The 26723-nt window shown below is 49.9% G+C and overlaps 1 protein-coding gene across 2 annotated transcripts in view; it reads left to right on the top strand.

Annotated features, from left to right (window-relative positions):
• Cacna1a (calcium voltage-gated channel subunit alpha1 A) overlaps positions 1–26723 on the top strand; it is a 233803-nt gene that overhangs the window by 189846 nt on the left and 17234 nt on the right. Inside the window, exons 31-39 of one of the 2 annotated variants that reach the window (XM_035442550.1) lie at positions 1862–1945; positions 5117–5122; positions 8793–8909; positions 9158–9223; positions 9328–9443; positions 15086–15236; positions 15805–15932; positions 19355–19451; positions 21522–21627. In XM_035442550.1, coding sequence (XP_035298441.1) covers positions 1862–1945; positions 5117–5122; positions 8793–8909; positions 9158–9223; positions 9328–9443; positions 15086–15236; positions 15805–15932; positions 19355–19451; positions 21522–21627 — 871 coding nt within the window. Of the gene's footprint in view, positions 1–1861; positions 1946–5116; positions 5123–8792; positions 8910–9157; positions 9224–9327; positions 9444–15085; positions 15237–15804; positions 15933–18470; positions 18568–19354; positions 19452–21521; positions 21628–26723 lie in introns of both variants that reach the window. The other variant, XM_035442551.1, reaches the window with a different exon arrangement.

Here is a 26723-nt window from a genome sequence, read left to right as displayed (position 1 = left end):
CCCGCGAAGGTGGTCTTAGCTCAAGGAGCGCCTGGGACTCTGTTCCGCCTAAGGCCTCCAGGTGGCAGCAGAGAGCACAGTCAACTACAGTGATCCTAGAGGAGGGAGGTGGAGTATTGTGCTCCCAGGTTCTGTCCATCAAAAACCGCTGCCAGGCCCTGACCCCAGGGAAAGTAAAGAGAGCCTGTGATGGTATATGAGGGTAGGCCGAAATGCCAGAAGTGCCAGTGGGGCCGGAATTCCCTCCAAGCAAGTGTATCCCAGCACTCGCCTGTTGAGCATCTACTTTGTACCAAACTGCAAACTCCATGCTTCATGCACACTTGGGATCTGCTGGTCCAGGAACTCCTGGCTCTGGAACCTTCCCAGTGAGGCAGAAGGATTGCCTGAAGGTCAAAAGGAAAGCTGTTCACATGGAATTTTTTTGTTGGAGCAGGGGGCTCTCTGGAGATTCCAGGCTATGACTGTTACCAAAAAACATGCCATAAGAGTATAGCCTGGCCGGGCATTGGTGGTGCATGCCTTTAATCCCAGCACTCGGGAGGCAGAGGCAGGCAGATCTCTGTGAGTTCGAGGCAGCCTGGTCTCCAGAGCAAGTGCCGGGATAGGTTCCAAAGCTACACAGAGAAACCCTGTCTTGAAAAACAAAAACAAACAAACAAAACAAAACAAAAAAAGAGTATAGCCTGATAATGCCCCTCTTGAGCCAGTACACAGCAGGGATATGCATCAGTCAGGAGAGGTCACAGTAACACACATCCCCTGAGTCAGAGGTTTCTATCAGCAGAGGCTTTTGTTTCAGTCACCAGGGAGGGGTTTTGCCTCCCAGTTACTTGGGGATCCAGCCACCACCTGGACTAGTCAGCTGGCATAGGGTTAGGAGAGCTTTGGAGTCAGGGCCAGGGAGATGGATGGGCTTATAAAGTATTTGCTGTGCCAACATGAGGACCTGAGTTCAATCCCCAGCTCCCACATGAAGCCCCTCACAACTGCATGTAACTCCAGCTGCAGGCAGCCAGGTACCCACATATACACATAATAATTCAGTTTTTTAAAAGCCAGGCGTGGTGGTGCACATTTTAACAAGGGGCAACATCAGGAGGATCCCTGGGCCTGCCAGCCTAACTGAATCAGTCAGCTCCCAGTAAGTGAGGGACCCTGTCCCAAAAAGCAAGATGGATGTCTCCTGAGGAACAACACCAGAAGTTGACCTCTAACCACCATACCCATGCATACACAGGTTGTATGTACAACACACACACACACACACTCACTCACTCACAGAGAGACAGATTAGAGGATCTCTCAGCAGCCCCGAAGCCCCTGTTCCAGTGTCCTCTCTTGTCCTTCTTACCCACATCAGGAAATAGAGGCACAGAGGGGGTAAGCACTTTACCCACAGTCACACAGCTCTGGTAGTAGAGATGGGATCTAAACTCAGAGACTGTCCTCTTAGACAGTACCCAGTAGTAGGCCCTGCATACAGACACTGGGCTCCCCTGAGCCTGCTTTCAAAAACTGACTCTACCTGCCCGATTACTGCTGGCCACAGGCAGGGGAGCCTGCTCACATTACAGTACCTCGCTGTCATCACCCCTAGTGTCTTTGAGGAATTCCATGATGTTCTGGGGACTTGAAGAACTTTCTTTGAAAGATGGACCCAGCAGAGCAGAGGCAGGTCCCCAATCCCCTCTGAGCTAAGCTGTCAAGGATCAGGGTTCAAGGGCAGAGGGCTCTGATGACATGGAGCCACTCGCTCTTTCCACACATTTGTCATGTCCTAAGCTGCCCCTTCTGGCCTTGGGGAGTGAAAGCACAGAGCCCTCTGTTGGCATCTTTGTCTTGTGGGTCCCTATTCTAGAATTATTTCCGAGATGCCTGGAACATCTTCGACTTTGTGACTGTTCTGGGCAGCATCACAGACATCCTGGTCACCGAGTTTGGGGTAAGTCTCCTGCCAGATTCTCTCTGGTGATTTGTGTTGGAGTAGTGGGAGGTAGCAGGAAGGGTGTCCAGAAGCAGCAGTTTTTGGCGGGTACAGTGGGCTATGACCAGTGCTTGGCTAGAAGCACAGTGGGAGGGCTTCAGATGTGCAGCCTGAGACAGGGAGTAACTGTGAAGAGTTTTTCTGGGTAGTGATGTGGGGGTGCAAAGACACCCCTTAAAGTCTCAAGTGAGGGGAGATGGGTGTGTCCAAAGCCAGGATGTAGGGCCAGGGCTGAGCAATGCGCTTCCCTGCCTGGTGAATTATGAATAAAGAGAGTGACTTAAGATAGGTATTGCAGTTCACTACATGAAAAGTCATACATTTAAAAGCAAATAGAGCTGAGTGCCTGCTCTAACTGGCCCAAAAGGTTGTATTTCACTGCCCCTGCTGGCCATGATGGGAATAACACTCTCAAAGCCTTAGGGTACTCCCTAAAACAGCAGCCCTCCACCAGCCCCAGGCATTCCAAATAGGGAAAGGGGGGCAGTTCCTGAGCTCTCAGGACACATTGTCCTTACCCCTTTTCAAGTAAATCCAGGGTCCCAGAGTTCCCCTCCCAGATCTTTTCCTTGACCAAGAACCAGTGAGCCCAGGCTTGGGAACCCTCAGGAGACTAAGGGGACAGTAGGAGATCCTCCCAGGGACCAGAAGGCAAAAAGCAAATCATCAGTGCCCAGCTTCTCCCTCCTACACACACAATCACAATGGAAATAATAATAACTGGACTGGGAGTGTGGCCCAGCAGCAGAGTGCTGGCTTGGTCTGTATAAGACCCTGGGTTGGTTTCCTCACCCCAAAACAAAACAAGCAAACAACACGTTGAGAATATTTTACCAAGCACTCATATGAACTGGCTCCCATTGAGGGTCTGGGCTCAGTGCATAGGAGAATTGTCTCAAAGGATTGGACTGAAGGAACTGGAGAGAAGACAACTGTCCAGGAGAGAAGACAACTGTCCAAGAGGGTGAGGCATCCAGTGATATCCACATGCCCGGTAAAACACCACACTGAAATGGGAAGGGCTGGGCACAGACCAGGGTGGCAGCCAGCAGAGCACAGTGGGGAAGGAAATGTGACTTCCCCATTTGGAATGGAATGGAATGGGTGAGCAGAAGTGATTTGTCTCAGTCCCGGCAACAGGAAACTGACAGTCACTACCAGGAGGCAAGGGCTCATCCAAGGCCTGATTGATTCTTGCAAACTCTAGAAGCCCGAGAACAGATGTAACCATTTCTCTACTCTTCTTGCAAGGCTGGCACTTACAGGGCCTTCAGAAGGCAGGGTCGGGATAGCCTTAAAACAATGTTCCTTTGGGTTCAGAGGCTGGGAGGGGCTGTCTGCTCCCCAGCAGGGCAGGTGGAAGGAGTTGGTTGAAATTTCCAGTTGCCAGTAAGATATCCACAGGTCTGATCCCGGCTGCTTACTCTAGCAGGTAGGATGCTGACAGAGGCCAATTTAGAGTCATCTAGACCATTACAATAGCCAAACAGCCCTCCCAACCACCCAATTGGCTCTTGTCAGATCATTTCTTAAGCAGCAGGGATAATGCCACCACCTCATCAATTCCATACATGACTCACACTGAGTCAGTCAGACCGTGGGCAGGCACATGTTGAGCACCTGCTGTTTCCGGCAGATTTATAGGTACTACAGACAGAGCAAAACAGAATGGCAGGCACAGAATGCCTGAGCCAGAGTAGACAATAACAGTTAAGGGCCATCAAGATGACTCTTGCCACCAAGCCTGACTACCTGTCTTAAGTTACTTTTATTTTGCTGTGAAGGGACACCATGACCAAGGCAACCTATAAAAAAGAAGTATTTAATTGAGATATCATGGCTCAAGAAGGTAGTAGAGTCCATGACCATGGTGGCAAGGAACATGAAGCAGACACACAGGCATGGAGCTGGGGAAGCACCTAAGAACTTAGGTGAGGACAGGAGAGGGAGCAGGAGTTACCTGGGAAAGCCATGGGCTTTTGAAACCTCAATGCTGCCACAACCCGTCCCACCAGTGACACACTTCCTCCAGCAAGGCCACCCCTCCTAATCCTTTTCAAACAGTTCCACTAACCAGAGACCAAGTATTTAAATGTATGAGCTTATGGGGAACATTCTCGTTCAAACCACCACACTACCTGAGTTTGATCCCTGGGACCCACACAGGCACACAAAATAAATAAAATGCAATTTTAAAAAATTAAATGAAGTGAACTGGAAGTGCAATGAAACGGTAGAGCCCCTGCCTACAATCCTACAGTGAGGGTCAGGGGCTTGGCTCCATGACAGAGCACATGCCACCGCCTGCTGAGGGTCTGAGTATTTGGCTCAGTGGTAGAGCTCTGGTTTTGTTGTGGGCTACCCTATCCTCTAGCCACAGTAGTACACACAGTCAGCCTCCTGGAGTGCTTGGCACAAAACCTGCCGCGAAATTCGGTCCCCAGTGGTTATTATTATTACCATTGTTATTGTTCCCATGAGTGTACTTTACTGTGCCCTCAAGCTGCCCTGAGACGCCATTGTTTTGAGGGGAAGGTGATGGGTAGGCCTATGACCTGTCCTCACCCTGCACTAGGTGCTGGTAGTCCCTGTCTGGGACCCAGGTAAGACCACTGTCCTTGAGGCTAGGGCCAAGCTGAGCTAGAACAGGAGGGCAGTTAGTTCCCTGGGGGTCGAGAGGCTGAGACGTTAGCAGCACAGCCCTGGGCTTTAAGGTCATGCCCAGACTTGACTGGGGGCGGGTTTGCCCATGCGCGATGGATAATGACTGTCTTTCTTGTCTTGTCTCTTTCCATGCCTGCTGTTTAAACTGTATATTGGCGCAACGCCGTCTGAAAAACTCATCCAATCAAAATGCACTATGAAATCCATTTGTTCACCCATGACGTGGTCTGTGTGTCCATACACCAATGACTTACCTCCCAACCCACCGCCACCGCCACCGCCACCGCCACCCCACTCCCCGCCCGGGAACCGAAACCCATTGGTTTTTTGCACTGATTACAAATCCACCTAAAATATTAAATTAAAAAAAAACAAACAAACAAAAAAAAAACGCTGAATCGCCTCCCCAACTGCCCCCGCCCGCCTGCCCGCCCGCTCCCCCTCATCTTCAACATCTGCATCTAGAATCCGGTTGGTGTTACCTCTTTCTGAAGTGTAAATGCCTTACATTAACTGTGACTGCACTGCATGCCCCGCCCACCCCACCCCACCTCACCCCGTCCGTCTCCCGCCCTCTCCTCCTCTCCTTTCCTAGAGCTCCGGCTGGTTGGTTTTATTGGACTCTGGATTGGGGCTTCTGCTCCAAAGGGTTTGTGTCCTTGGCAAGAAAGGAATGTTCTCCCTCCTCTAGGACCCTAGGGTGTGACTCGATTCTCAACGCCACTCTCATCCCTTATGCTCTGAACCATCCCAGAGCTAGTATAGTGCTGGCGCAAAGCTGTGACCTCAGTGTTTAGGGGGTTAAAGCTAGCAGATTGCAAGCCTGATCTACATAGCAAGTTCCTTTTCAGCCAGAGCTACAGTAATCCTGTCCCAGATTTGAGAGAGAGAGAGAGAATCAGCAAAGACGTCCAATAATAACCTCAGGATCCCACAGTGCATTTGCATTCCCACACGCACAGCCCTGTTTGTACGCCACATCTATCTACTCCCTTCACAACCCTTAGTAGCTGTGATTCCTCCATCCCTGTCCTTCTGCCCACCTCCATGGAAACAGACTGAAGGGCCTCCAGTGGCATGCCCACAGTAAGCTTGCATTTATCCACCAGACACCAATGGGACCCTGTCAAGTGCCACTGACAAAGTGGCAAGATGTAGCCCCATTTCCATCCTGCTTGGCTACCGTGAAGTAGGGGGAGAAAAGACTTTGGTCCTACAACCCTGATTCTTCTTGAAACTGTAACTGCACTGCTGGAAGAATAGGCAACATTAGCAAGGCATTCTGGGCCCCCAGCCCTGTGGCCAGGAAGAGTATGCAGAGGTCAAGGTCTGCAGGTGAGAGGACTCGGGTACAGCAGAGAGAAAAGGCCAATTCAGAAAGATGAAGGGACTGAGCATCTCAGCTTCATCCTGAGCAATAAATAGATCTGAGAGGATCTGAATCAGAGGCACTTCTGGGACAGATTAGGCAAGACTGCCAGGAAGCCCCAGGGGAAAGAGACAGGGAGGTAGAGGATGGCAGGAAGACCATCTGCAGGGCCTGGGGAAGGGCAGAGCTGGGTGTCTCTGGAAAGCTAGAGATGGAAGTTAGGATTAGGGGGAGGCCAGGCCTATGGGGATGCCCCAGAAGAGCCCCAGTTAGGGGCCTGGGGCTTGAGGGAGGGCTGGGAAGGAAGCATACTGGCCAGTAGTAAGGACTTGGAATCTGGAGTGAGTGGTGCCCATGTCTTTCTGCAAAACCAAGGGACACCTGCCCTTGAGCATGCCACTGGAAGAGAGCACAAGGACCAGGGTACCCCCACACCTGAGCCTGCATCCTCCACTGCTGCCCAACCTGGAGCACAGGGTGGGGGTCTGAGTAGAAAGAGGGCTCCTCTTGGGAGTTCTGTGTGCTAGCAGGACTCCATGCAGACCCAGGAAGAGCCTAAGACCCCTGACTTCTCCAGTCCCTCCCCCTCTCTCCTCCCTCATGTGTGCGCATGCTCAGCAGCTGCTGGATCCCTGCTTCTGCATGTGCCAGTTTGCCCTGTCCCAAACTGCTCCTAAGAACCCCTGCTCTGCATGTCCGGCCGAGCCCACATGTTATGGCCCGCCCCACTGAAGGGATGGCTTGTTCTCTGGAGGGTTGAGGGAAAGGGTCGAAATACTTCTTGGTTAGTGGTTCCATTCCCAGTGGAGCTGGGTAGCCAGGCAGGACCAGGCATCAGGTCAGCGGGGCATGGTGGGTGACTCTTAGCTAGGTCTGCAGGATTATATCCTTGAACAGGCTCACAATGGTTACGCCCAACAGTGTCCTATTGTAGGAGCCCAAGGCTTCCCCATCCCAGAGGCCTCTTACCAGCCTCAGAAATTCTTCAAACTCAGTCACTGCCTCTCAGCTTCCAAGCCAGAGCTAGCTCAAGGCATGCTTCCAGTAAAGGGATGCCTCCAAGATGTAGGTTAAACATACAATTCACTGCCCAAAGACAAAGCATAGTGATGCCGCTATAATGCCCAGCACTTGGGAGTCTGAGACAAGAGGAGGGCCTCAAATCCAACACTAGACTGTTGCAATAAATAAATGATTCATAGTGCAAATGGGGACATTCAAAAGGCCAGAAGGATGCTGTTGTCAAAGCCACTTATATAAGCACCTTTTGTCATTAGGCCTCACTCAGTCTTGTCTTGTGACCTATATCTAGGACTCCTACAAATCCTTAGACTGGGGCACCAGGAAACCCCCTTCTAGCCAGATACCTCTTGCTCTCCTGCCTCATGTTTGCTAGTAGTGACCGCATGGTCCCCAGGCAGAAAATTTAAATGCTTTGTGGGCCAATCAGAGAAATTAGGAAACTGGAGAGCATGTAGCCAGACTCCAGGGGACAGCGATGAGAGGCCTGGGGGAACCAAAAAGCTAGATTGGTGGGCAAAATCTGATTTTTAAAATTAACAACTTTTTTTTTATTTAAAAAAAAAAAGCTCAGGCCCAACAAATTACTTTCATTGTCTATTTGGTGGGATTCCCACCCTTCACCAGCCTCCCCTGAATCCCCCTGGAGAATCTTGAGTTTTGCCCAGTTTCCAACCAGCCTTTCCCCACTTAACAGCCTGGGTGGGAAGCCTCAGAGGCAGCGACTAGACCTGGGTTTGGAGGACAGGAAGGGTCCACCTAGGGAAGTCCTGGGGCCGAGGATAGCTTCATCTCCCTACCCCAGCACTGGCCCCTTGGTGGGCCCTGGGCTGATCAGAGCTCGCTCGCCCCGGGAGCTGAGACCTTCCTGCTTCCCGCAGGCCTGGTCCCGAGACACCACCCAGCCCCAGAAGCTGAGAAGCCATCCCTGAGAGGGGGGAAAAGGGCCCCTAATGCATCTTCTCCGACTCAGCGGGCAGCGAGGACTCACCCTGCAGCCGAACAGCCCCAGCTCCCTCCCGTCCTCCCCATTCCCGCTCGCCAAGGGGGTAAGAAAAGATGCCCTTCCGCTTCTCCCCATTGGCTCCAGCCACTGCTCCTCTGGGCCGTGGGGTGAGGTCAGGGCGGGCAGGAGCGGGTGGGCAGCTCGGCAGGGCAGGGCAGGGCAGGGTGCCCGGTGAGTCCCAGGACAGATGCATTTCTGGCCCGAGCGTAACATGCCCTCGGAACCGCACTTGCCCCCTAGGCCTGCGTATGCTGATGTCCTTCCCCTACCCCGCCCGCCCGTGTCTGTGCTTCGTACTCTTGTGCTGCTGGGTTCTGCAACTTGACCCGCTTGTGTCCTATCGTCTCAGTGCATTTGGTTGTTGGGAGAAATAAAAACCATCTCGATTTTTTTCCTGATTGGATGATTCTGATGTATTATTTTCTTTTCCGTGCTCTTTTGTTATTTCCTCTCCAACCCTGTTCCTTTCTCCTCCCCCCCCCCCACCTTTTCCCCACTTGTGAGTGGGCCTGGCTGGGTGGGCTTAAGCTTTTGAGTTGATATCTCGTACTTCCCTGCCCCATTTTTTTTTAAGTTCCCCTCTGCTCTATTGCATTAACAGTGCTTTCTCTCCTGTCCCTCCTTATTTGGGGTGTGGCTTGCTTTTTTTCCTATTGGTTGGCTTCATGTAGGGGCCTCTGTGAGTGTTGACCTCTCTAAGTTCCGCAGGGTGGGTGGATGGTCACCTTTCTTCCTCATCTCCTCAGAATAACTTCATCAACCTGAGCTTTCTCCGCCTCTTCCGTGCCGCCCGACTCATCAAACTCCTCCGGCAGGGTTACACCATCCGCATTCTCCTCTGGACCTTTGTGCAGTCCTTCAAGGTGAGCCGAAGCCACTGTTCCTGCTGCTGGTCCAGACCAGAGCAGACCCCAGCTCTGGGCGGAATGAGGAAAGCAGGCTGAAAGTGGTTAATGCACGACCCTGGCTAACGTCTGTGCCCAGTGTCTGCAGAACTCTGAGGGCCTCGTCCCAGACTCCAGCAGCCTGGGGCACATGATCGCTTTACCCAGTGCGAGCAGTTCTGGGCAAGCTGTCTGGCATCCTTCCTCACTGCCTTCCTTCCCTCCAGGCCCTACCATATGTCTGTCTGCTGATCGCCATGCTCTTCTTCATCTACGCCATCATCGGGATGCAGGTGATCCTGCACCCTTGGGGTACCAGGGCTGCGGGAGGGGAGCCGGCCTCAGAGGGAGCTAGGGCCCATGTGGCTGCCCCAGTCGTCACCCTCCAACTCTCCAGGTGTTTGGCAACATCGGTATTGATGGAGAAGATGAGGACAGCGACGAGGACGAGTTCCAAATCACTGAGCACAATAACTTCCGGACCTTCTTCCAGGCGCTCATGCTTCTCTTCCGGTGAGGGGGCGTGGCCGTGTCTGTTTGGGTTGGGTTTGAACCTACCTTTATCTTGTGTGTTGTTCATTACTCTTCTGGCTGAGGCCACGGTCTCGCTGACTCTTAAGTCTGCCCGGCTCTCTTCCTCTTCCTACTAGCACTGTCGGGACAAAGATCCTGGCAGGGTAGAGCATAAAAGTAATCTTCCTGCTGCTATCTAGTTGAATCCTCCTGACCAGCTTTTTGGGGGGCAGGGTAGTACTTGTGAGACCCAAAGAACAACCCGTGCCCCACAATAGAACATGCTAGCAAAACAAGGCAATTCTTTTTGTGAAAAGCATGCAACAAGACCCAACTGGTCTAGCAAGCACATCAGGCCCCAGGTAGCTTATGTCTTTTGTCCCTAACATAGGTAGTGCCTGTACTCATCCCATTGGTGGCCACTCTGCTTCACAAGCTGACATGAGTAGTCAGCCGATGCAAAGGGGACAACTTGAGCCCTGGGCTGGCCTAACTACCTGTAATAGAAAAAATAATGTTTCTCACAATTTCCCCCTTTGTCACACTCCTCCCCCACAAACTTAGCCAGCATATATTGACCATTTGGATTCTAGTAACAGTAAATACTGTTATAGTAAGTGATGGCCTAAGCATGGTTCAAGCCCACCTTCCTACAGAAAGCTCCCTTCACCAATTGATTGACTTGGCCCAGCTAGACTGTGAGATTTTCACCCTAGATAGAAAGCATTCTCTTGACCAGGAGTTTTGTCTTAACAGACATTTACTGCTTTGTCTTAGTTAGGGTTTCTATTGCTGTGATGAAACACCATGACCAAAGCAAACTGTGGAGGAAAGGGTTTATTTGGCTACACTTCCACATCATAGTCCATTATTGAAGGAAGTCAAGGCAAGATTCTGGAGGCAGGAGCTGATGCAGAGGCCATGGAGGGGAGCTGCTTACTGGCTTCCTTCCCATGGCTTGCTTGGCCTGCTTTCTTACAGAACCAGGACCACCAGCCCAGGGGTGGCCCCATCCACAATAGGCTGGATCCTCCCCCATCAATCACAAATTAAGAGAAGGCCTTGCAAGCGGGGTGGTGGTGTACACCTTTAATCCCAGCACTAGGGAGGCAGAGGCAGGCAGATCTCTGTGAGTTTGAGACCAGCCTGGTCTAAAGAACTAGTTACAGGACAGCCTCCAAAGCTACAGAGAAACCCTGTCTTGAATCCCTCCCCCCCAAAAAAGAAAAGGACTTGCAGCTGGATCTCATGGAGGCATTTTTTCAGTGGAGGTTCCCTCCTTTCAGATTGCTGGAGTATCTGTCAGGTTGACATAAGATCGGCCAGCACAGCATATCTGGTCTCTGACAAGGACAGGGCTGCTAAAAAGCACAAGGATATTTTTGGGTTTTAGCCAAGAATCTAAACTCCCTAGACCATTTGTACCTCCTGTTTTTACCATCACCTGAAGAGATAACCCTTAATGCTGTTGTGAATTTGTGGCAACAATCACTCTGGCTTCTGCCAGCTGAATTGGAGTAGCAAGTGTGGTAGTTTTGGGTTACCCCTCCCGAGAGCATGTCTGACCTCAGCTGTCAGATGTGGGAGGAAAGGAAGCCTTGACAGATCCATGGGAAGAGATGTGAGGGACCTCCCTGGGAGGGAACCAGGAGAGCCAGAAGACATGTCCAGATTATATGCCTTGGGATCTTTGGATGACTTAAAAGAGCATCCATCTGCCAAGCTCCTCCTCAATTTTCCTTCAGCCTTCATGGCCTGACTCACAGTGATGACCTTAGGATCTATTTTCAGGCAATATGATAGCTGTTGGGGAGGTTAGAGTCAGTGTGAGGTCCCTCCCAGGTGTCTGTAGAGAGAGAAAGAGAATTTTGAACTTTTAGTTTGTTTTGTTTTTTGCTTTTGTTTTTGTTTTTCAAGACAGGGTTTCTCTGTGTAGCTTTTGGAGCCTATCCTGGCACTCGCGCTGGAGACCAGGCTGGCCTCGAACTCATAGAGATCTGCCTGCCTCTGCCTCCCGAGTGCTGGGATTAAAGGCATGCGCCACCAATGCCCGGCTGGGTCCTAAGGTTCTAATGACACTTCACCGAGGTTCACCCTGCAGACTGAAGAGTTTACAGGGCTTACTCACAGGGCATGGCTGAGGGTTCTAAAGGAGGGTGGGTGACCTGAAGCCACTGCTATACAGGTGCAGCCCTCTCTCCCTAGTCTCCCCCCAAGACCTAAGGCCAAGTGTCCTTAGGGCAGAACTACACCCAGCTGGCTGGGGGAGGGGCTGGATGCTCAGTGAGGGTCCAGTGACCCCTCAAATGCCCTCCTATGAAGGAGCATCAATAGTCAACAGTTCCAGCTGTGATCATCTTTACCTCTGCGTATGTATGCACACCACATGCATGCAAGAGTCCTCAGAAGTCAGAAGGTGTCAGGGCCCTCACAACTGGAGTCACTGTCAACTGCCATGTGGGTACTGGGAACAAATGCTGGTGTCCTACAAGAGAAGCAATCCCCCATGGTTTTGTTTGTTTGTGTTTGTTTTGTTTTTTAGTTATTTTTTGATATTATAACATCACATTATTTCCCCCTTCCCTTTCCTCCCTCCAAACCTCCCCCATACCCTTCCATACCCTCTTCTAAATGTATGGCCTCAGTGGAAGGCTGGTGGCGCACGCCTTTAACCCCAGCACTTGGGATGCAGAGGCAGATAGATCTCTGTGAGTTTGAGGCCAGCCTGATCTACATAGTGAGTAGGACATCCAAGACAGCCAGAGATGTTACTCCAGTCTCGAAAAACTAAAAGAAAAAAAAAAGTATGGCCTCTTTTTTTATTAATTGTTCTCTACATACATGTATTCCTAGATCTGTAGGTACAGCCTGCTCAGTCTGTATAGTGTTACTTGAATGTCTTCAGGCTGACCATTTGGTATTGCTCAACCACTTGCTGTGCTCTTCCCTGGGGAAGACGGTTTCTCCTGCTCTCAGCACTCCTTAGTGGCCTGCAGTTCTTTGTGCAGGGTAGAAGCCTCGTGGACTCCCTCCCACCTGGCCTGTGCCATCCCCAGAAGCCTGTCTGTTGTGGTTGTCCATCTCTGTGATGCTCTTCCTTGAGCAGGCACAGCTGGTCTTATGAAGGTGGCAGTGTGTGCCTTAGAGGAGCATGCCAAACACCACCACCTTCAAAGAAGAAAGCTCACTGTTAACTATACACATAGGATAATGTAAAAATAATAATAATAACATTACGGGCCTAGTGGTGCCCACCTTTAATCCCAACACTCAGGAGGCAGAGGCAGGTAGATCTCTGTGAGTTCAAGGCCAGCCAAGTTTATATAGCAAATTCTCAGACATTGAGGTCAACATAGTGAGAAAAATAGTCTTGAAAAACATAACATTACTGTGTAGACATTGATAACAGGATTTATAAGCTCCCAGGCAACTCTGACAGAAAACACAAGACACTCAGGTATTGTTTTATTAGGAGAATGACCTAACAGAGCCAAGCTTGAGGCTTTGAATGATGAGACAGTAAAACATCATCAAACTGATGTTTGTAAGTCACTTAGCTAAGAAGGCCTTAGGCAAAAATGACACTGAAACTATTGTGAAGTTTGATTTTGGTTTTGATTTTTAGGCAACAGGTCCTCTCTATCCTGTGTGGTTTGGTTATTTCCCACTTCTGTTCTTTTCTTAACCCCCACCCCTAAGGAGGAGATGTCGCAAATCTAGGTTGAGAATTCCTTGGAGCCCCTTAGGGTACAAGGCCTTGCTCACTCTCACAACCTCAAGTGTCCTGACCACCAGCTGTAGTGTGAGGCTTTCCTGGGCCCTTCCCTGCATTGCTGAGGAACTCTCCTCAGAGCCTTTCCAGCCCCTTTTATGTGAGGCCCTGGACTTGCCACAACATGGCAGGGAACAACTTCCAGGGGAGGAAGTCTGAATACCTACCCCCAGATGGGCTTGAAATTCAAGACAAGCCCCCAAATTGTTGTTGTTGTTGTTGTTGTTGTTGTTGTTGTTGTTGTTGTTTAGTTTTTCGAGACAGGGTTTCTCTGTGTAGCTTTGGAGCCTATCCTGGCACTCGCTCTGGAGACCAAGCCGGCCTCAAACTCACAGAGATCCAACTGCCTCTGCCTCCAGAGTGCTGGGGATTAAAGGCTTGCACCACCAATGCCTGGCTCCCCAAATTGTTAGAAACAAAGAATAACCTCTATGTTCCATAAAGGGACACACCAACAAAACAATTCTTTTTGTAAAATGTACAGACCAAAACCCAAACCAGCCAGCAAGCACACATGACTAAGATGGCTTCTGCCTTTGTCCCTGACGTAGGTGGTGAGTGCATTTCATCCCATTGGTGAGAGCTCAGCTTCACAATCTAGCATGGTTGGCTAATTGGCACAAAGAGGAATGTTCAGAAACTATAATGCCTTGCAGAGTGAACTACTTTTGATTTAAAGGGGGGGGGTGTTGTTTGGCTTGGGGGGTTGTTTTGTTTTTTTCGAGACAAGGTTTCTCTGTGGCTTTGGAGGCTTTCCTGGAACTCACTCTTGTAGACCAGGCAGGTCTCAAAATCATAGAGATCCATCTGCCTCTGCCACCCGAGTGCTGGGACTAAAGGCGAGCACCATGTTTGGTTCTTAATCCTGACTGCATCCTTGAGTCAACAGAAGCTGAGTAGCTACTATGTCTCATAGGATGCTTGGAACCTAGGATACAGCCAAGAATGTGGCAAAGGGAAAATGAAAACACTGTCCTGTAGAAGGGCAGTGTCTGGAGGAAGTCAATTGGCAACTAAGTATTGAGAAAGAGGGTTTAAAAGTTCAGACAGGGTGGTGCATGCCTTTAATACCAGCAGAGGCAGGTGGATCTCTGTGAGTGTGAAGTCCTCTTGGTTTACACAGTGAGTTCCAGGACAGCCAAGGCTACACATGAGACCCTGTCTCACAAAAAAATATAGATAAATAAATAAATCAGAGGGAGTAGAAAGCAGGGTGGGTGTGTTGGTGCTCATCCGCAGTGCACACAGGAAGAAGAGAGTGTGAGGCCAGCCTAGGCCACATATTAAGACCCTGGGACAGACAGATATCCATCAAAGCAAAAGACAGACAAACAGCCAGTGCAGTGCACTGAGGCCAGAACATGGTTCATATACCTGAAGATGAGGAACAGCCAGGTGTGGCTGCTGAGCAACCTGGAGACAAAGCACTAAGAGATGGGCATGTGGAGACGAGAGGTTTTGAGTCACACAGATGCTCCCAGACGGCCACCACCATCAAGCTCCTCCTCAGTTGAACTTGAACTTGAACACCATCAAGTTCCTATGCACTTATCTTTTTGTTTTTCTTACATTTGTAAAATTTTATAGTGTCAGGGTGTGGTGCATCTGCCGTGGCACACAGGTAGAGATCAGAGGAAATTTGTGATCATCAATTCTCCCCTTTTACCATGTGGGTCCCAGGGATCAAACCCTGGCAGACAGGCCTTGTGACAAGAACCTGTGCTCACTGAGCTGCCTCACTGACCCCTTCCTGTGGACTTTTAAGACACACCCATGGTTGAGCATAGCCCTCTGAGTACTTAGGAAAGGGAATGGTCCCCTGGGACTTGGCCCATGGCTGGCCTCGATCACTGATTGTGCCTATCCTCAGGAGTGCCACGGGAGAAGCATGGCACAACATCATGCTCTCCTGCCTCAGCGGGAAGCCGTGCGATAAGAACTCCGGGATCCTCACAGCAGACTGTGGCAATGAGTTCGCATACTTCTACTTCGTCTCTTTCATCTTCCTTTGCTCATTTCTGGTGAGTTTGCACACATGGAGGGCCATGTCCTTACCCCTGACACTGACTGGGGTAAATGGATCTCTGTAGACCGCCTGGAGTGGAAAACTTGCTCCCTCCCTGCTCCTGACAAATCCTCTCCCACATGTTGACATCTGGACGGGTGGCTATGGGTCTAAGCATTGTAGGATGCTAAGGAATACCGTGGCTTCCCTACTCTGAGCCACTAGCAGACACTCCCTCCTGCAGAGTTCCAGGGCCTCCCCAGTTCAAACTGGACCCCAGTGAGAGTCTAAATTTAGCTCTTGTGGGTGGATTTGGGCCACAGCAGGCTCTGGCTTTGGCTCCAGGCTCACACAGAGACCCCATCTCTGACTGTACCATCTCCCTCAGGCTTTGCCTCTGTGTGTGTCTATCCATCTCTCTCCCCTTTGCCATTGGCCTCCACTCTCATTGCCTCTTGAGTGTGTGAGCCATTTGTGTTTGCACCCTTTCCCCATCTGGCCTGCTTCTCTTTCCCTTGGGTCTCTGTGTTCCTTGCCCCTTCTACAGTCTCCTCTCTACTCCTGTTACTCCCCTTGGCCCCCAGATGCTGAATCTCTTTGTTGCTGTCATAATGGACAACTTTGAGTACCTCACCCGAGACTCCTCCATCCTGGGCCCCCACCACCTGGATGAGTACGTGCGTGTCTGGGCCGAGTATGACCCTGCTGCCTGGTAAGGAGGCATCTCAAACCTTCTGACTGTGTTGTCCACCTCCTCCTAAAACTGGGACAGGAGCTAAGTCAGGTCTCAGGTGTGGGACACTGGGTCCTAGGGTTTTAGCAGGAACTTCACGAGGGAGTCTAGGGTGGGAATCATGACTTTCACACTTTCAGGTTGAACACATGTCACCCCTTGTCCAAGCCCCAGCCTTTCTAGATGAAAGTGCTCAACTATGGGATTTTTCAAGGTTCCCTGGCCCCACAAGTCTTCTGGTCTCTTCTGGTGAGCTCTCCAGGTGGTAACATACATTAAAAACCTCTGGCCTCCATTCACCTGGGAGTGTAAAGGCAGCCCTGGCCCACCTTGGCACAAGTCCCAGGGTCAGAGTGGCATAATTCAGTTCAAAATTTAGAGTAGGGTGAACACTGTGGTACACATGGGTAATTCCAACACTCAAAAGACTGAGGCAGGAGAGTCAGGAGTGCAGGGCCAGCCTGGGCTACAAGTTTGTTGTTTCAAAAACAATCAAAATAAACAGGCAGGGTGGCACACACCTTTAACCCAAGAAAAAAGGAGGCAAAGGCAGATGGACCTCAAGGCCAGCCTGGTCTACAGAGAGAGTCTCAAGACAGCCAGGGCTACACAGAAACCCTGTTTCAAAAACCAACACGAACAAGCAAAACCCAAATAATAATAATAATAATAATAATGCGCCAGCCAGCTGGTGGTGGCGCACGCCTTTAATCCCAGCACTCGGGAGGCAGAGGCAGGCAGATCTCTGTGAGTTCGAGATCAACCTGGTCTACAAGAGCAAGTTCCAGGACAGCCTCCAAAGCCACAGAGAAACCCTGTCTCAAAAAACAAATAATAATGATAATAATAATAATAATGCTTTCGAAAGAGCAGAAGAGCCAGGCTGGTGGTCCACACTCACATCCCCAGCTTCCCAGCTTTTAGGAGACTGAAGGCAGGAGGATCAGGGGTTCCAGGTCCATTACCCTACTTCAAAATAAAATTTTAGGGCCAACAAGATGGCTCAGTGTGTAAAGGCACCTGCTGCCTAGTCTGACTACCTAAGTTCAATTCCCAGGACCCACCCATATGGTGAGAAGCAACTCCTACACGTTGTACTCACACATATGTACACACATGCGTGCACACGCACACATACACATACACACACAGGGCTACAGAGATGCTCAGTGGTTAAGATCATGAGCTGTTTTCGCTAAGGACCCTGGTCAATATAGTGAGTTTCAAGACAAGCCAAATGGTGAGAAAAAAAGCCAGAAGGTAAATAAACCTTTTTAAAAATAAAAATTTAAAAATAGGGCTGTAGAGATGGATTCATGGTCAAGAACATTAGCTGCCCTTGCAGAGGACCTAGGTTCAGTTCCTAGAACCCACATGGTGGTTCACAACTGCCTGTAACTCCAGCTACAGGGGAGTTTATGCCCTCTTCTAGCCTCTGTGAGCACTCACATACAGGTACATAAGTATTTTTTTTTTTTTTTTTTTTTTTGGTTTTTCGAGACATGGTTTCTCTGTGGCTTTGGAGGCTGTCCTGGAACTAGCTTTGTAGACCAGGCTGGTCTCGAACTCACAGAGATCCACCTGCCTCTGCCTCCCGAGTGCTGGGATTAAAGGCGTGCACCACCAACACCTGGCTAATAAATATTTTTATTAAAATAAAAACTGTCAAGGTCTAATAATGTGACTGGGTGGTGGACTCTTGCCTAGCATATTTGAGGCCCTTAGTTCCATTTCCCGAACCTTGAAAAATAAATAAAAAATTTAGAGTAGATCACACAGGAAAGGCGGGCGGGGGGCGGGGGGGCTTGCATCCTCTTGATGATAGCAAGGTAGAGTTCCCTGTCTCACAGTGAGCACCAGCACACCTCTGCTGACAAATAGGACATCACACAGCATCTTAGACTACGTGGGGTGTACCGAGGCACCTCAGAGGCAGGAGGACACTGAATCTAGTTCATTCTAGGCACAGGATTGAAGGAGAACTACTGGGGGGCCCTGAATTGTCTGTGCTCTGCTTCATCTGGCCTCAGCCCTGGAGGATAGATTCACAAGGAAATGCAGAGAGCTGCCTGTCTCTCCCATTGCTGCAGCCCCAGACAAGCCCTCCTTGAATGAGAGAGGCTGGGGCAAGGCATGTGGCTGAGACTGGTTCAAGGGCCCTTTTTAACTCTTCCTTTTTGATTTTAGGTTGCTGCACTAGGATGCTGTCCCCTCCAGTAGGCTATACACCCACCCACACCAGTGTAGCCCATGTAGATGGCAAAGGAAACAGATGTAGAGGATTCTCTGGGGGGGGGGAGCACAGCCTAGAACCTCAAGCACACCCCATCAAAGTATCTCCCTGAGGGCGGGGGTGCACACATGTCTTTACATGCATCACACCATTTCCTGGTCCCAGGTTACCACTCCTTCAAGTCAGGAGGCCTGAGCCTCATCATCTGGCCCCCCTATGTGCTTGGGGAACCCTTTTCACGGTGGCCAACCCCAGACTCCACTAACCCTCTCTTCTCCTTTCAGCGGCCGCATTCACTATAAGGACATGTACAGTTTATTGCGAGTAATATCGCCCCCTCTCGGCTTAGGCAAGAAATGTCCTCATAGGGTTGCTTGCAAGGTTTGACTTCCACTAAAACCTGCTAGCATCGATTGAATGAGTGTGGCTTGGGGTCTTCCATATATATATTTTATATATATATATATTTCTCAAAAACAGAGCCATCTCTCTCTCTCTTGCATTACACTAGCAAACTCTAAGCCTCCAGAATGCGGCCATGCAGACCCCACGAAGCATGGGACATACCTCTGTTCCCTCCGAACATCTGTGCTTGCTCTTAGCTGAAGCTGCCCATCCCGTGGTCTCAATGACACCCCAAAATCAGATGCATCCCTTGGGGGAGTTGTAATTTTGCATTTCCCTATTCCCACTCTCTCCTCCACCACTCCCTGCCTCCTGAAGCCTCCAGCCCCCCTTCCCATCCCCATGCCCTGTCCAGCTCCTCTTCCTCACCCAGGCCCCCTCAGAGACCAGCCTCAGCCAAGCCAGAGTATTCGACCCCTCGAACGGTAAAGCCCTCCAGCTCCGCACCACCTGAGCCACAGCCTGGAGCCCAAGTGGAATCTGACTGTTTCTCTTTTCTCTCTCTCTCTGCCTGCTTGTAAGCAGTGAAATAATCATTTTTAATTACCTTTTCTTCCATTTTTTCTCCTCTTTTCCATTTATTTGAAACATCTATTTTATCGTTCTCTGCCTCTTTCTCTATTTTTTCGGCTCGTGTGGTTTTTTTGTTTTTTGGTTTTTTTTTTCTTTTTTTCTTTTTCTGTTTCTTCTCCACCTCTACCCCTACCCTTTTGGTTCTCTGCCCCACCCACCCCCTCCTGTTTTTTGTTTTTGGTGCTGCCAGGGGTCGCATGCCTTACCCGGACATGTATCAGATGCTGAGACACATGTCCCCACCCCTGGGTCTGGGGAAGAAGTGCCCGGCCAGAGTGGCTTACAAGGTAGTCTATCTTTGCCAACACCAATGTCCCAGAGCTGGGGACTTTTCCGTGGTGACCACAACACCCAGCGAGTCTTCTGCGACATCTCTTCTTTTTTCTTTTTTCTTTTCTCGAGTAACTGAGTCGTGAGCGTCCCTTGACTCTCAGCAGCGCACTGTGTCCTTTCTGATGAGTGTCTAAGTGTTCTGAGACTCCATTATGGCCAGCAAGCCACGGGGAGGGGGAGGGAGCGCTCCAGTCCCCAGCACCCAAATGACCCCCCTGGGGAGCCAAATTGTATGTCTCTGCCCATCCAGAAACACATACCCCCAGGCCCAGGCCACACTGTTTTGTGCCTTGAGCCCTTAAACCCTGGCCTCCCCGCCACACACACATCTGAAGCTGACCTCTGACTTAGGGCCCTGGAGATCTGACACCTCCCACAGCTGAGTCCCCTCTCCCATCCTCCCCTTGCCCTGGAGATGTCTCCCCAGTGCCTGAACCATACCACCCATCTATCCAAGACGCCCCAACGTGCCTCTCCACTCCATCGTTTCAGAGCAAGCAGGAGGGCTGCCGCTGCCCCCACCCCGAACGTGGTGCACCCATCAGACCTTGCACGCTGCCTTGGAGGGGTCTGGGGGTGGGGGGTGTATGCCAGCTGAGGGAGTGAGGAGACTGCTGCTCCTCTAAACTTCTGTCCTGGAATCTCCCCCGGCCCTGGAGGACATCTGCTCCCTCAGTTCATCCTCAAGGTGGCCAGGGATGACCTTCAAACCCCATGTCCCAAGAGTGACTCCCAGTGTCCAGCTTTCCATCCCTCTGCTTTTACAACTATCACAAGCCCAGTGTGGCTGCTTCCCTGTCCCTCTCAGATTTAAGTCTCTTCCCACAAGTGTCCTCCTTCTCCCTCCCCAGCCTGATGTCTGTATAAAGCCACCATGGCTCCCTTCAGCACCATTGTGCACATTTAAAATGGCATGTTTTCCACAGAACACTTTGTCTGCTGGGAAACTGTTATACTTTCTCACTATGCAAGCAAAAGTTGTGGTCATATTTAACACTGTACAGTGCACACCTGCCCAGCTGTACACAGTGCCCTCATCTGTGTTTCTCTACTGCCTCCCTCCCTGCCCCAACCCCAGCATCCCACTTCCTACCTTATTGGTTTACTGTCTCCCTGCTGTCTCTGAATCCCCTGGTGAAACCCAGATTTGCCCTTAACACCCTTTCAAGCCCATCAAAGCCCAACGTTCCCCGGCCCAAGCCACAGAGCAGGCAGAACCCCTGCCTGGGACACAGAATTCCTTCCCTGGGCCTCAGGAATGCCCTTGCCCCTTCTCCCTGCTACTGCACAGACAGCCATGATCCGGCGAGCCCCAACAGTCACTTCCCACGGAGCTATGAATGAGTCTCGAGATTCCGTCTGCATGTGCCCGTTTGTACCGCTCTGTGTAGGCCTCGCTGCATGTCCACAAGGGGCCTGCGTGGGAAGGTGCCTGCCGCTTCTGAGGATGGAATGCTGCGGCTGGGTGACCATCATCTGCCCATTCAGGGCCGAGCAGGGGGTGGGGGGCGGGAGCGGCGGCTGTGGCCGTGGACCCCACCGCGAGGCTGCTGCACGCACACATCTGCCTTCTGCTCTTTCTTTGGGTGGAAGTGAAAGGGAGCCCTTGAGAAGAACTCTGGTGCAGGGCTTGAATCTGGGTACTCTAGACCCCTAGGCCTCAGTACCAAAGGTGGGATTTAAAACAGAAAAACAGCAGGCCCTGGCATCCCAGATGCTCGGGAAGCCAAGGCCGAAGGGTTGCTATCAGTTCCAAGGACAGCCTGTCTTCAAAAAAAGAAAGGCGGGGCGGGGTGGGGGTGGGGGTAGGTGGATTCAGTTGTGGGGAAAGCCCTAGATTCTTTAGTTGCTCCATGGTGGGGAGAGATAGGGGGGTATGAAAAATTGTGTCCTGGCACCGCTGACCACAAGGGGTATTGCCTCAGCTTCAGAGTTCGTCTTAGGGCTCCCTGGGTTGGGTGAATTTGGCTTGCAAGATGCTGTGGGGCCCGAGAATGACTGCCCTCACCTGGGGTTTTCTGTAGAGACTCTTAAGGATGGATCTGCCTGTGGCGGATGACAACACAGTTCACTTCAACTCCACCCTCATGGCTTTGATCCGAACAGCCCTGGATATCAAGATTGCTAAGGGTAAGGAAAGCTGTAGACTGAGGGGAGGGGTAGATTGGGCCTTGGACTGAAAGCTGGGTCAGTCAGTGACGCCCTCTGCTGGTGGTGGTCAGAGGGGCCACTGTCCTTGTTTGCATTCATGCATCTGTGTAAACATTTACCCTCCAACCAAAAGGATGTGTGTCCTTCCTTACAAAGGACACACGCGCACGCGCGCACGCGCGCACACGCGCACACACACACACGCACGCACGCACGCGCACACACACATCCCAGTCTTTGGAGTAGGTAGCACAATGAGTTGTGTGGACTCATAGGGGAAAGGAACCCTGGGCTGAGAAGGAGGAAGAAGTGCAGCGAGGAGTAGGAACCACACAGTGAAGGTCGTGCTGAGCTGACCTGGCCTTTGAGTGAGGAGATTCCCGCAGGGTCCAGAGAGAAGAGGGCACGTGGAAATGATGTCTCCAGTCTACAGAGACAGCCCAGTGGGAAGAGGTAGATTAAAGGCCTGTGTTAATCTGACTTTCCTTATTAAGGGCCTGTGTTAATCTGACTTTACTTACTGTCATGAACTAGCTGGGGCTCACAAAGAGGCAGGCTAGCCAGATGGCTCCAAAGTAAAGGCACTTGCCGCCAAGCCTGACTGACCTGAATTCAGTTGCTAAATTCTGCTCTCCCTTCCATAAGTGCGTAATGCCCCCCACACACACACCACACTTGAATAAAAATCATTTTAAGAAATCTCCCAGGGTTCTGATGGCTCTCAAGAAACCCCATCGTAGTTTTCAGCGCAGAGAGCTGGGGTAACACCAGAGCTCTGCAACCTTTTCCTTTGAAACAGAATCTTGTTTATTTGGAGATTCCAAAAAAGAGTAAAGACAGGCGGAGGAGACAGTGTGGACAGCTGAGAAAAGCTAGAGAGTCCTCAGCTCACTGACAACCTCTATCTTTTTTTGTTTATTTCTTATTTTCTGACATCTCTCCCTCTCTTTTTTATTCATTTATTTTACTTTTTTTTTTTTTATTTTTCGAGACAGGGTTTCTCCGTGGCTTTGGAGCCTGTCCTGGAACTCACTCTGCAGAACAGGCTGGCCTCGAACTCACAGAGATCTGCCTGTGTCTGCCTCCCAAGTGCTGGGACTGACCCTTGGTTCCCTGTCTTTTTTTTTTTTAATGTAACAATTTCATCATTTATTCTGTTTGATGCTCTTAATCGCCAGCTGAGCAGGCTGCCCAGCTCTCATCTCAGTTCTGTTGGGGGTACTTTCATTTTAGTGCTGACAAAAAAATTTTAGTGATACAAACCAAACGAGGTGGTGGCAGCACACACCTGTAATCCAGCAGGCAGATATCTGAGTTCAAGGCCAGACTGGACTACAGAGTTCCAGGACAGTCATAACTACACAGAGAAACCCTCCTGTCTCAAAAAAAAAAAAAAATTAGGATTACAAAGCTCCCATTTTCCCAAAACTTGCTAGAGCTGAATTAGCAAAATTAATAAAACCAGCTAGGGTGCCAAGTGATCCTTTGTTTCCAAATAGTTTCTTCCCCTTTGAATTTAGGTTTCACATTTTAGTGTCTGTTTATTTGGTTTTAAGACTGGGATTCACATAGTCCAAGATTACCTCGAGCTTACTCAGTAGCTGAGGATGACCTTGACCGTCTGGTCCCCCTGCCTCCACTTTCCACATGTCCTGATCACAGGTGTGCACCACCACACCTGGTTTATGAAGTCCTGGAGACAAACGGACCCCATGGCTCATGGTCAGCAAGTAAGTGTGCTTAATCACTGAGCCATCTCTCCACTTTTTGTTTCTTCTCAAAATTTCCAACATTTTATAGTAGCTGGTAGAGTTTTTCTTTTTCTTTTTTTTTCTTTTCATTGTTTTTTTCTTTGTTTTGTTTTTCAGGACAGGTTTTCTCTGTGTAGCCTTGACTGTCCCAGAACTCACTCTGGCTGGCCTTGAACCCACAGAGATCCTCCTGCCTCCCAGGTGCTAGGATTTCGTTTCTTTTTTCTTTTCTTTTCTTTTTTTTTTTTTTTTTTTTTTTTTTTCTTTTTGGGAGGTTCTTACTCTTCAGCCCTAGATGGCCTGGAGCTTGCTATTGTATGCCAGGCTATCATTAAACTTATAGAGATCTGACTGTCTCTGCTTCCTGAGTGCTAGCATTAAAGACATGGCCACCATGTCCAACTGGATTTATTTTGAATCAGGTTTTATTGTGTTTGGTTGGTTGGTTGATTGGTTGTGACTGGGTCTGGCTATGTAGCTCTGGCTATCTTGGAACTCACTATGACGGTGGCCACAGTCTAGACTGACAGAGAGATCCACCTGCCTCAGCCTCTGAGTGCTGGGATTAAAGGTGTGGCCACCATGCCCTATTGAGAGTGGTGTCCTTTGATAGAAGTAGTGTCCTTTAGTAGTGTCTAAGGTTAGCTCTCCCACTGTGTCTTGGGTTTGCCCTGCATGCTGACAGGAGTATGAAGGACAACACTGGGTGATCACCTCGGAGGTGTATTCACAAGCAACACTGTAAGATTCCTTCCGAGCCAGGAGGGCATGTGTTATCTTGGGCTCTCCCATGAGGTCACTGCCTGCTGTGGGAAGTTCCACCACACTTCCAGCAGGACTTGTGGGACTTATGGCTCTTCTCTGGCATTGGCACAATCAGGCTCAGATGCTGTCTGAACTGAAAGAGGCCATGAGAAAAGGGGAAGGAACCAGCAAATCTTCCCTTGTGATGCAGACACTCGGGAAGCTACTTGGACACAGTGGGCAGTGGGCTTGTTGCTGTGGAAATGACCTAGCAGAAGGAACATGGGAGAGAGGCTTTAACTTTAGTTCATAGTTTTAGAGGGCAGGAAGACACAGCCACAGGAGCAGGAGACTGACTGACCACATGCATCCACACCCAGGAAGCTGAGGAATACAGGAAATGGGACCCACCCCCAGCCGCCCCCCTTCCCAAACAACACCACTAGGCTGGTGACAAAGTGTTCAAACATATGGGGGATGTTTCATATCCACAGCTGAGAACATTCAACAACCCGGTCATGACAGGATGGGTGGTGGCACACACCTTTATTTATTTTATTTTTCTAAAGATTTATTTATTATGTATACCGTGTTCTGTCTGCATTCATACCTGCAGGCCAGAAAAGGGCACCAGATCTCATTGTAGATGGTTGTGCTGGGAACTGAACTCAGGACCTCTGGAAGACCAGCTAGTGTTCTTAATTGCTGAGCCATCTCTCCATCCTGGCACACACCTTTAATACCAGCACTTGGAGGTAAAGGCCTGAGTTCAAGGCCTGCCTGATCTACAAACTAGTTCCAGGACAGCCATGGCTACACAAAGAAACCCTTTCTCAGAAAATACCAATGAACCAGGCTGGGGGAGAGATGGCCCAGCCTTTTAGAGCCCTGACTCTTAGAGGCTGGTTTCAGTTCCCAGCACTCACACAGTGACTCACAGTTATCTATAACCCGTCTCAGGGAATTCAATGCCCTCTTCTGGCCTCTGTGTGCACCGTCCACAGGAAGTGCACAGACATACATGGAAGCAAAATATCCATATACACAAAATAAAATTTAAAACAAACAAGAAAGAATAAATGACAAAGGACATCAGGTAAAATACAGAGGTGAGTGACAAGTGGCCACAAAAGGGACTAAAGACAGCCCTAGACAATTTTGGCTTTTGATCTGCAGCATTCCAACTCTCCACAATCTTGGGAGTATGTAAATCTTCAGCACAAGTGAGGCATTTCCATTCACAGGGGACACACTGCATCCCAGTTCACACCATAGCAGGTTTACACGACCCAAGTAAAGACAGGCTAGCAGCTTGGATTGAGGGGCATGGAACATTCACTCTGAGTGCCTGAGAACTGAGCTGACAGGATGCCTCCCATATGGATGTGTGTTGTGATGTGAGGGAGAGAGGATCCAGAGATACCCTCAGACTTGAGGCCTGAGCAGCTAAAGTATGGAACAGTTGCCACAGACAAGAGACAGGAAGGGCAGGTTGAGACCAAGGGCAGGAGGCCAGTAAGGGGCACAGCAAGAAAGCAGGCACTGGAGAGGGCACTTAAGACTTTCTGAGGCAATGAATGGGAACCCAGAGGCCTCAAGCCTGTTATCCTCCTTGGCATTCCGAGGCAGGAGAATCACAGGAGATCTAGTCTAGGCTACAGAATAGCCTTGGCCAATTTGGTCAGTTGAGTGAGACTCTGAAAATAAGAGAACTGGGTAGAGTTCAGTGATAGAGAAGTCCCAGTATGTTCAAAACCCTGAGTTCCTTCCCTAGAGAATGACAAAAATTAATAAATTCCCCTGGACACCAAGCCCAAGGTTCCTTCCATCACTGCAAGAGACTAAGAAAAGGTGGCTAAGGAAAAAAACAGAGACTCAAACAAAATAGCCAAGTGGTGGTGCATGCTTTTAATCCCAGCACTCAGGAGGCAGAGATAGGTGGATATGTGAGTTTAAGGACAGCCTGGTCTACAGAGCTAGTTCCAGGACAGTCAGAGATACACAGAGAAACCCTGTCTTGAAGGAAGTCAGGGGATTGTGTTACCTTTGATTAATAGCAAAATCTGTGTACAATAAGACAGAATAAGGAATCCAGGCCCTGTCACCAGCTGCTCCACTGCTCCCACTGGGGGTCCAGCTCTCCACTGCCACTGCTGCTTCCTCATTCCCAAGAGAAGAGGGAACCTAAACCAAGCCCACCAATGGTGATTGCTCCCATGCCTTTCTGCCAGTCCATCCACCTTTCAAGAGAGCATGCAACCTGTGGCCTTGCCTTTTATTCAGGTCACATACTCTTCAACACAACTCCACCCTTTGGGCTAAACCACTCCTTAAAATTGGCTGGCAGAGCAGTGACAGAATTCCCATAATATGTCCCTCTTTTTGTCTAATTAAGAAAGTGCTAATCCTCACATAATAAAACTATGTAAAATAAGAACTATTATCAAGTATTGTCCAGAAGAAAGAAAAAGTAATAACCTTTAAAAAATGAAACTACATAGAACAAGAACAGTTATTAAGCAAGAAATACATTCTAGATGTCCCAACGGATCACAGGTAATTGGAAATTTATAGGGATAA

Source organism: Cricetulus griseus, chromosome 3 (genome assembly GCF_003668045.3).
Source record: "Cricetulus griseus strain 17A/GY chromosome 3, alternate assembly CriGri-PICRH-1.0, whole genome shotgun sequence".
Taxonomy (NCBI): domain Eukaryota; kingdom Metazoa; phylum Chordata; class Mammalia; order Rodentia; family Cricetidae; genus Cricetulus; species Cricetulus griseus.
Note: the sequence above shows the minus strand (reverse complement) of the source record. Positions and strands in the feature narration are given on the sequence as shown.